Here is a 10,799-nt window from a genome sequence, read left to right on the forward strand (position 1 = left end):
AAAAAATAAAAAAAAACACAAAAAATCTTGTTCTTTTAAAAAAAGTTTTTTAGTATTTATTTATTTTTGACAAAAGAGAGAGAGAGAGAGGAAGAGAGAGACAGAGCATGAGCCAGGGGAAGAGCAAAGAGAGAGGCAGACCGAGAATCTGAAGCAGGCTCCAGGCCCTGAGCTGTCAGCACAGAGCCCGACGGGAGGCTCAAACTCAAGAACCGCGAGATCATGACCTGAGCCGAAGTCAGACGCTTAACCAACTGAGCCACCCGGGCACCCCTAAAAAATCTTGTTGTTCACAATGGGAAAATAGACATAGGGGACTCGTGAGGCATCTCCCAGTCTGCTGGGAGCAATGAAGAAGGTACTGATGTCATGTGATGGAGGCAAGATGACATATTAGCGTCAGATGCTGTGCAAGGGTACCAGGGACTCCCAGCTCAGCCCAAGTGGGCCAGAGGAGGAAGCCCAGCTTCAGTGATGTTTAAAGGACTAGAAGCCAACAGGGAGTTGGATAGAAAAGATGTGTTTGACAGAGGGAATAACATGAAGCATAGCATATATGACATGGATGCAAAGCATTATCACATATTTAAGGATCTATAAAAAGTCTGGTTAGGACAGTGGTTCTCAGCCCTGGTAGCATTTGGGGATCTCCTGGAAACATTAAAAAAAAATACTGATGCCTGAGCCCCACCCCAGAGATTTTGATGTGATTAGCCTGGGATGGGTCCTAGGCATCAGCATTTTCTCTAATGTGCTGCCGGGGGCTGAGAACCAGGAATGTAAGAGCTGCTTCTGGGGAACTTAAACCTGCAAGGAGTCAGTGGAGGGTCTCTACTAGGATGTGGTCAAGAATCTGAGCTGCCTTTGGGGCAACAGGAAAGTCTCCCGCAGAGCTCAGTGGAGAAATAAAGACCCACTGACCCCCAACTGGGACCTTATCTGCCCTCATAACTGTTCCTTTTGAGCTGCTGTTTCTTATTCACCAGTTAAAAGTGAAAGTCAAGTGGGAAATAACAAAACATACAATAAAATAAAATAAGCTGAAAGATTACTCAATAAAAAGAAGCGATAAAATAGTAAAAGCAGGCCAATGCAGTAAAAACCCCAAATCTCAACCAGACAGAATCACCACCAAGGGCCAGACAATAAAAGCAAGAGCTAAAATGTACTGAACTAAGTGGTAGGCATCTTCATGCATTACGAAAGGATTATTTCCATTTTACAGAGGAGCATAATGAGGCTTGGGGAGATTGAGTGCTGTGGTTCTAGTGGGCAGGGCAGGCTAAATAACCAGTAAGGGGCAGAGCAAGACATTGAACTTGGGTGTACTTAGCTCAAGTCCAGAGCTCTGAAGGCTCAAGCCTGGCTGCACACTGGAGTCATCTGGGGAGCCTTTAAGAAATACTGATGCCATGGGGCACCTGGGTAGCTCAGTTGGTTAAGTGTCCGACTTTGGCTCAGGTCATGATCTCGAGGTTCATGAGTTTGAGCCCCACGTTAGTCTCTGTGCAGAGTGCTCAGAGCCTGGTGCCTGCTTCAGATTCTGTGTCTCCCTCTCTACCCCTTCCCCACTCGCACTCTGTGTGTATCACTCTCTTTCTCAAAAATAAACATTAAAAAAAATTTTTTTAAAGAAATACTGATGCCAAAAAGACCTTTCTCCAAAGAAGACATGAGAATGGTCAACAGGTATATGTGAAACAAAAACAAAAACAAAAACACAAAACGTTTAATGTCATTAATCATTCAAGAAATGCAAATCAAAACCGCAAGGGAGCTATCACCTCATATTTATCAGGATGCCTCTTATCTAAAAACAAAGGACCACAAAGCGTTGGTGAAGATGTAGAGAAATTGGAACCTTCCTACACTGTTGGTGGGAATGCAAGACGGTGCGGCCACAGTGGAAAACAGTAAAAATGAAATGACCGTATGGTTTAGAAGTCCCACTTCCGGGTATTTTTCTGAAATAATTGCAATCGGGATCTCAAAAAGATATTAGCACTCTCGTGTTCACTGCAGCGTTATTCACAACAGCTGAGATGTGGAAAAACCTAAATGTTCCTCCACAGATGAATGGTTAGAGAAGATGTGGTATATGCACACAATGGTGTGCTATTCAGCCAGAGAACAAATTGACGGTTGCTGGAGGCATGGGGGGAGGGGTTAAAGGGGTGATGGGCACTTGTGAGGATGAGCACTGGGTGTCATATGTAAGAGATGAATCACTGGGTTCTACTCCTGAAGCCAAGACTACACTGCATGTTAACTACCTTGAATTAACAAGTGAAATGAACTGATCACAGAAAAAGACTTCCCTGTGGGGCACAGACACAGGTGTCACGTGTCCTTCCACTTCACGTCTTTGTCCCTCAAGCTTTAGGGTCCGCGGCATCACCTTTGTCCTAGGCTTGTCCACACTGAACTGTCATCATTCAGATGCAGAAGGCAGGCCTTCTGTGGCTCAGCACTAAGGAAGAACTTTTTGCCAGTGCGAGCAGTTTGACGGTGAGGGAGGCTGCCTGAGGGGGCGGTGTGCACCTGCCATTGTCGTCCCTGGGCAACCACCTGAAGGGTCCTGTCGGGAGCTGAGGAGTCATCCTTCAACATATTGTGGTGTGTGTGTGTGTGTGTGTGTGTGTGTGTGTGTGTATGTGTGTGTTTAGATGGCCAAGAAGGGTTGGGCCTAGCTACTCCTAACATGTTCCCAGTCCCGAAATTGAGGGGTTCAGGGGGCCAGTTGAAGCTCAGTGGGCGAAGATGGTTCTAGAAGATGAGGTCACAGAACTGGGAGGTTCCAGAAGGCTCTACGTCAGTCTGGAGCCTGCCCTCCCACATCATTCTCTTAAAGCTGGGTGCCTGGGGCACTAGCACTATCATGGTGGTGTCCTGAGCTGAAGCAGGGTGTTGGGTCACTGCTGCTGCCGCCACTGTCACTGCTGTGTCAGCTCTGGTGGGGACGACACCTGATCAGTGAGCCCCCTTCCCCTCTTTCTGCAGCTGTTAACCAGTCCCTGGCTGGCCTGGTCAGAGAGGGGCATGGAAAAAGAAAGGTCGTGGTCAGAAATGGAGGGGGGTTAGTCCTGGGCTGGGAGAGCACCCAGCTGAGAGAGAGAGACCTTGCTGGTGGGTGTCTGGTCTCTGAATTATCAGACCTCACTCCTTGTACACCTTGACCTGCCGTGAAACCCTCAAGATGAAATTAGTTTTAAATCTCTTGGCTACAAAAAGTCAAAAACAATCTCCATGTAGCAGTCAACTTGGTTTCTTCATCCATAAAGGGGGATATTACTCCTACGCCTCTCGAGTTGTTGAGAAGATTAGATGAGATTAAGTTAGAAAACATCCAGGAAAGGCCCAGCTCAGTGTCTGTCAGGTTTGGAGAACTCAGTGAGGTTCCCCTGACTCCTGACCTCCCCGCCTCCAACTTTGCTGGGGAGGGTTCAGGCTGTTGGGGTCAGGACCTCAGGATACTTCAGCTTAAGCCACCACTCCAAACCAGCAGCTCTGCTTGACGCTTAGGATGTGAAGAGAAACAAGATGGCCATTGTTCTTTGGAAGTTCACTTCATGGTGGGAAAGACTCATGCATATTACAGTCCAGTGTGACAGAGGGACAGCAGAGGCACAGGGTGCTCGAGGAGTGTGGGGGTGTTGGAGAACTCAGCTCTGGTGTGACCCTTCAAGTATAGTAAGAGTTAGCCATGGAAAGGAAGGAGAGGGCTACTGCTTCAGACAGTGGGATCACCATGAGCGAACGGTATGGCATTACAGGAACTCACTGTGTGAGCGAAAAGAGGTCCACATGGCTGGGTCACCAGGGGCCTTGTGGATCATGCCTAGGAGCAATGATGAAGGGAGCCAACGCAGGGTGTCAGGTGGCCAGGATTTTTGTTTAAAAAAAAAAAAAAACAACAACTGTGTTGGCAAATGTGGCAAATGTGTGTAGAACAGTTCGGAAGAAGAGTCAGGACTAGATGTAAGGAGCCCACCAGCATGCCGTGATGGTGGTCTGAACTCTTGGAGGGAGGGTACAATCAGTGGCACTTTGGGATCTATGGTTAGGGAAGGGTGAAGGGGGGTAGTGACAGAAGGAGTGAAGAATGCCATCCATATTTCTAGTTTGGATAAATGTGTTTAAAGCCAAGAATGTTTGAAACCCAGAAATGAAGACTTAAAGGAAGCAGATTTTAGTGGGGACATCAGTTCTGTTTTGGACATGCTTAGTCTGAGGTGACTGTGGGATATCCAAGTGGAGATGTCCAGGAGGCAGCTGCACAGGACGTCTACCGTTCTGGGGAAGACGGAATACGACGTCATCAGCCGAGGGTGGCAGTTCACAGTGGGGCTGTCCACAGGGTATCCTGACGTGAAAGAGAGGAGGGAAAAAGGCTGACGAGCATGCCAGCACTTAAGACGTAGGCAGAGTGGAGTCCACAAAGGGGAATCAGAAGAAATAACCTGAGAAGAAGCAGGGGACCCAGGAGAGGGGGCATCATGGAAGCCAAGAGAAGGAAGAGAGGCCACAGGTGAATTGGTCAGCACTGAGAGGGGCTGCTGAGGGCCCCCGTGGGACAAGAAGTGACAAGGCCCATTGAACTGGGCAGAACAGTTTCAGGCGAGTGGTGGTGGTGCTGAAGCTAACCGTCATGGGGCTGAAAGCACAAGGGGAGGTGAGAAAGGGGTAATTTTTCCCATAGACGTTTCCATGAGAAGAGAGGGAAAGAGACCAGTCAGTATAGATAATGATGAGACCCAAGCGCATCCATGCATCAGAGGAAGGAGAGGCAGTAGGAGGAGGTGCCGAGGACCCCAAGAGAGGAGAGGTGATCCATGGGGCAAGGTTGAGAGGCAGGAAAGGGTGAAATCTGGAGTTCGCAGATGCGACAGACCTTGACAAGCGCTGGGGCGACGCATGGTCAGGCTAGAGGGGTGGAGGTGAGCGGGATGAGGCCACTGCTGCCTCAGTGAGGCAGGAGGTGAGGTCTTCTGGGAGCTTGGGGGTGGGTCAGGGAGGGGAGGAGGCTTGCGGACAGCCATGAGCGTCTTGAATACTCTTTGAGGGAAATGGGAGAGAGAAAGCTGGCCAAGGACGAGCATTAGTGCTGGTGCCAGAAATACTCCATAATAGAAATAACTAACCTATTTTTAGTACAAAGAGCTAAGTTCTCCGTGTGCCTTTCTCTTCTCATTCATTCTTTCAACAATCTTACGAGGCAGGTATTATTCACTTGCTCATCGCATAGCTGAAGAAAATGAGGCTTGGGAAGTGTCCAAAGTCAGAGATGTTGAGCAGTGGGGAGGTGGGGTTCAAACTCAGGGCTCACTGAGAAGCCCCACCCTTAATCCACTTGTCACCCTCAATGGCTTGAAGGCCCATTGCGGTTGGAGGTCAGGGGTTTTCAGGGACCCCCTTTTGTGAGGTGTGTGGAGGTTTGTGTGTCTATCTCTGAAGGTGGACAGAAGGTGTGGTGGGATAGAGGTCACAGGAGAGGTGGGAAGATGTGTCAGGGGTTGGAGTCAAGGAGACACTGGAATGGAGGGTTGCCGGAGGAGGGGAGGGGGTAAGATGCAGGGATGGCAAGGCCATGGGAGTGGGTGGCTGAGACAGAGTGGAGGTCGTAACCAGGGACGAATGTCCTCCATGATATCGAGGGCTGGCCAACAGAGCCAGAGCTGAGAGGCAAGCCAAAGGAACCAAGGTCAGAGCTTCAAAGGAAAGAGGCTTTTGCAAGGTGATGGTTTAGAAAGGGTGGTGGGCACATGTGTATGTGAAAGGGCTGCCCCACTGGGAGGGCTGCTGGGTGGCAGTGTTGTACGGGGGACTTTATTTCAGTCCAGGCTCAGCACTAGGAAAGACTTCCTCTGATGGCCAGGTTTTAGGGACTGACTTACACTGTGATGACATTGCTGGGCCCTTGCCCTCCGGAAACACGTGCTCATGGCCATAACTCATGGAGCTCTGGAGTCCTGTAAACTTTGGTCTCATTCCAAATCTTGCCCCTTCCTAGTTGTGTAACACAGGGCTTTGGGATTCGATCATGCCTGGCAGGTGGTATGGAGCTCCAAATAGGCTCATGTTCTTCCCCATGTGGCCTCCCCCTCAGCTGCTGGCGAAAGGATAGAGCAAGATGGAGAGGAGATGGCCTTAGGGAACCCTCTCCTGGATCTCGAATCTCAGAGGCGTGGCTGATGCTTCGTCAGGGCCGCAAGGGAGCTGATTTGCAATGTCGGAGCCTTCTGCCCCTTTCCCCAGGTATGCTCAGGCCCTGGTTTTCTTTTTCTTCCAAAGGGTAACCTTCTGTGACTGGACAGCCAGGGCTGTTGAGCTGTCTGCCATCTCAAAACCCAGCTGTGAGCCAGCGTGGCAGGGGCTGTGCATGGAAGCCAGGAGCTGGGCCCTCAGAAGGCAACTGTGCCCGCCGGGCATCATGCTGCTGGCCTTTGCCACTCTGCTCAGCTGCCTGCTCACCTCCGGCCAGGCCAAGGTCTACAGTCGCTGTGAGCTGGCCAGAGCCCTCCAGGATTTCGGCATGGAGGGATACCGGGGATACAGCATGGCTGACTGTGAGAACCCCTCTCCCTTCCAGGCTGCCCCAGGCTCCCCCCAGGTGCCTCCCCTTCCTCCTAGCCTCCCTCCCCGCTCTCACTCAGGGAGTGTGGCCTTGGCAGTTTTCTGAGCTTTAGCTCTCCTTTGGACATCAAATGTTCTATGATGGGTAGGTGACACTCAGCACAAGTTCGATACATTAGAGGCAGGCCCCAAGCAGCTCAGTCAGCATTCTCCTTCATCCTCTACCCCTGCTGCTAAGGTCACCTGCCAAGGGAACAGAATAGCTTAGTACCCTAATCATAATGGCCGCCAAGAGGATAGGATAGTCCCATTGACTTTCAGGGTAGACTGAGCAAACCAGTAAAACCAAACTTTTCAACCTGCTGGTAGATTTTTGGGAAGCTGTGAAGTCCAGCCACATCTGGACTCATTTTGTTTTTTTTTTTTTCTATTGCCTGCCTCCTTGCTAGCTCAGCTGTGTCTTCCTCGTCTTGCCTCTAAAGATCTGTCTCTTGTTCATTCAGCCCACAAAGATTTCTTGGGCCCCACTGTGTGCTGAGTGGTAAGGTAGCAGGGAGGCTGCTCTAGGAGTCAGGAGGCCTGAGGGAACAGTCTCGACTCTTGCTCTTTGGTAGCTGTGGTGACCTTAAGTGAGTCACTTGCTCCCCTGAGCCTTGATGGAGTCATTTGCAAAGTAGGTGGGAGTCCGGCAGCCCTAACCACCTTGAAGCAGGAGCTGAGGCTCAGAGGAGCTACTGTGTGGCGTCAGCACCGTGAGTGTCCTGGTCTGTGCTGGCCTCAGTCATCTGACCCTCAGGCCCGCGTCTCCACCCTATGCAGGGGTCTGTCTTGCTTACTTCACAAGTGGCTTCAATACAGCTGCTGTGGACCATGAAGCCGATGGGAGCACCAACAATGGCATCTTCCAGATCAGCAGCCGGAAGTGGTGCAAAAATCTCAGCACAGATGTCCCCAACTGGTGCCAGATGTACTGCTCCGGTAGGGTCGGGCCTGAGCTTGGGGCTGCCTGGGGCCAGGCCTCTGCACCTGCCTTTGCTTCTTTCCTGGGGTGGTTTGCTCCCCTTGCCTTTATCTCTGAGTGGGAATCTGAGTGGGAGACCCTCTGGGCCTCTCAAGGAGAGTGGGATGGGGCAAGTGATGAGCATGGGTCCTCCATGAATCTGATTTGGGGTCCCAGATGGGAGACTGTTCTGAGAGATATAGGAATGTGGGGAGGGGAGTGATACAGTGACAGGGATTGAGAGACAGGATTGCATTTAGGATTGTGGAAGGCATGTGTGTGTGTGTGTGTGTGTGTGTGTGTGTATGTGTGTGTAAGAGAGAGAGAAACAGAGTGTGGATGTCTAGCTCTGTCCCCTGTTCCCTCATCATGTTTCTCTGCCTCCCACCCCAGACTTGCTGAATCCTAACCTTAAGGACACTGTCATCTGTGCCATGAAGATAGCTCAACAGCCCCAGGGGCTGGCCAGCTGGTAAGTGACGTGGTCTGGAACCCCCCTGGGTGATGTGGCCAGGACTAGTGGACAGCAAGAGGGAAGTTTCTTTTCTGAGTGTTCACTTTGTCTTGGCCACCGTTCCCTGGCTTCACAATCTACTTTGCACGTGACTTTCGACCATAGAGATCGCTACTTACAGACAACACGCTGAGTGTCAGGGAGGGTGAGGAATTCACTGCAGCTCATGGAGACAAGCCTGGCTCTCCCAAAATGTGCCTATGTTAGGGTGCCTGCCTACAGGTCCGCCAGACCCGGGTCTAGCCAACCTTGTCCGTCTGTTTGCTTCTTTAACTGTGGCATCTTCATCTAAACTAACTTTGGTAGAAAAGCCCAAGATGCATGACGGATCAAGGAAGCAATTCCTTGCTTGAAGCATGGGTGGGCGCCCCAGAGCCTCATCCTGTCAACTTTCTCTTTTCCTGCCTGTTTCCCACAAGATGGCCTTTGCAGCCACCATCCTCACAGGCAAGGGAGTTGGATGAGCATCTCATGGGGCACTGGACTAGATCTTTGGTTCGCAGAGCGGCGTCTGAGGCAGTGGCCCTACAGCCTTCTCTGATGGGGGTCTCACTGCTTAGTCTCCAACCTCCCTTTCCCCACGTTTCTGGATGAGAGACCAGCAGGGGCGGAATGTGGGGAGGGTGAAATACACTAGGTGGCCGCAGCCTCAGAACTACAGACAGATGTGACTGTCACAAGGCAGGTAAAGCAGTCTGGGAGGCAGTGAATGTCAGCCCAGGAGTGGAGGGAAGGGAGAGAGACTAGAAGTAGGGGGATGGTGGGGGAAGCCTTTTCAGGAGTCCAGGTGAGAGATCCAGGGTCTGCACTAGGACAGTTGCAGGGGTGATGGACAGGAGGGGGGTTGGCTAGGAGGGCTGTGGAGGAGGCATGGGGACAGATGATATGTGGCAGTGAGGGAGAGGACAAGGTAGAAATGACTGTGAATCTAAAGAAGGTTCAGGGTATGCCTTGACAATGGCTACAGCTTTGGAGATGTGTTGGCCTGGGAACAGTTGACATTCCAGGACCAGAATCTGGAGTGGGGCAGGATCGGCAGGACATAACACACAGCTATAAGGTTAGGAAGGGTGAGTGCAGGCTCGGCAGGAGTCTAAGGGTTTGAGGCCTTGGATACCCCACCCTGGGATGGAAGACATGGGTCCTTTTGGGTTAAAGGAAAGAACAGCTCTTTTATGCATTGGGAGTAAATTGATGTCAGGTATCACCCCTGAGATGTGGCTGAGGCTAATAACAGGCTGTGGTTCCAGAAAGTAGAAAGACGGTTTATTTCTTTCACCTGCACGTATTGAGAGTGCCAGGTTCTGTGCTGGGTGCTGGGCTTCAGAGAGGCTGAGATCCAAGTCTTTGTCTTCGAGGGTCTCACAGTCTAATGGGAGAGACAAACAAGCCAGGTGACCACACTTCATTGATGGATCTATAGAGGCCCTTTAGGGGCACAATTGGTCATTGGGCTCTTTGACATTGACATCGTGGAGTTACCAAAGCTTGGAACCCTGACAACTTGGGACTGACTGCAGCACCCCAGGATCTTGTTTATCTTCCTTCCTCAAGATGCTAATGTGAGGCAGGAGCAAGGTAATGGTCCTGAAAGAGCCCGTAAACTATAGTTACCAACAATTGAAAGACCAGAACCGGTAGCCAAAGAGACGTGGCTGTGGCTATAGTTCTGTCATTTACTAGCTACGGATATTGGGCAAGTAATTTGCATCTGAGTCTCAGTGTTTGATCTGGAGTATAGGGAACATGATACCTGCTTAATCTATATTGTAGGGCTGCCGAGGGTGGGGGAGTGCAGACAAATGAGTGAGGGATAGGACAGTGTTATGTAGACTGTAAAGGGCTGTACGCTTGTAAGGTGGCATTACTGTCAGCAGAAGGAGCATGGTGTAAGAAAAGAGCACTGGACTAGGGCTCTGGACGCCAGGAGTCCAGGCCTTTGCCCCTGCCTTCCGGGTGAACTTGAACAAATTACCTTGTATCTCTATTGGCAAAATAAGGAGCCTAGACAGATGACTTTTTAAGGGCCGTTGTCTTCCCTTTTTACCCCTTCTTTGTTAGTTAATGGGGTTTACTTGTCCCTTTTTCCCTTTCTAGCCCTTTTCCTTACCTCATTTCTGGTTTAGAGCCCACACCTCCTTCCTGTACTTCTCTGAGCAGGGACTAAAGGCTGCAGCTGATTTGGTCTCTCCTCTTCCCCATCCCTCACCCTCAGGGAGGCCTGGAGGCGTCACTGCCAGGGAAAGGACCTCAAGGACTGGGTGGATGGCTGTGACTTGTAGGATCCTCTGTGGATGGACCGGGCCACGCACAGCAGGCTGGGAGATGTGGTGTGGTCTCTGATGCAGGCTTGGGAAGACAAGCCAACCAATAAAGAGTGGTTTAACCCAAGTGTGGTTCTCTGCTATCGCTGTGTTTCCTGATGGCATGTCAGAGCCAGAGCATCTCAGGGTTTCTTCACCGTCCAGCCGGGCTGGGCTGCAGGTGGGCTCCAGAAAGCCTACCATGGAAGTCTTGCTTCCATTTCTGGAGGCCTGGTGGGGGGGCGGAGGAGGGGGTCAGTGCCTCCCTTGCCCATGCCTGGTAGAGTTTCCTAGACCCTCTACCTGGATCTAGGTTTGCCAGATTTAGCTAAGCAAAAAACGATAACCAAAACACGATGCTTGAGTTAAATTTGAATTTTGGATACACAACAAATATATTTTACAACAT

General features: G+C 50.8%; 1 protein-coding gene across 5 annotated transcripts in view; it reads left to right on the forward strand.

Moving 5' to 3' along the window:
- Nucleotides 1-10,478, forward strand: part of SPACA3 (sperm acrosome associated 3) — a 37,746-nt gene extending 27,268 nt beyond the window's left edge. For 3 of the 5 annotated variants that reach the window (XM_027034401.2, XM_027034399.2, XM_053211823.1), the window contains 4 exons: nt 6,292-6,566; nt 7,393-7,551; nt 7,967-8,045; nt 10,303-10,478. In XM_027034401.2, the coding sequence (XP_026890202.1) occupies nt 6,380-6,566; nt 7,393-7,551; nt 7,967-8,045; nt 10,303-10,369 (492 nt within the window). In that variant the 5' untranslated portion in view covers nt 6,292-6,379 and the 3' untranslated portion in view covers nt 10,370-10,478. Of the gene's footprint in view, nt 1-2,691; nt 2,974-6,291; nt 6,567-7,392; nt 7,552-7,966; nt 8,046-10,302 lie in introns of those variants that run through there. The other 2 variants (XM_027034400.2, XM_015083432.3) reach the window with 2 other exon arrangements.
- The last annotated feature ends 321 nt before the right edge of the window (nt 10,479-10,799 follow it).

This window comes from Acinonyx jubatus, chromosome E1 (genome assembly GCF_027475565.1).
Source record: "Acinonyx jubatus isolate Ajub_Pintada_27869175 chromosome E1, VMU_Ajub_asm_v1.0, whole genome shotgun sequence".
Classification (NCBI taxonomy): domain Eukaryota; kingdom Metazoa; phylum Chordata; class Mammalia; order Carnivora; family Felidae; genus Acinonyx; species Acinonyx jubatus.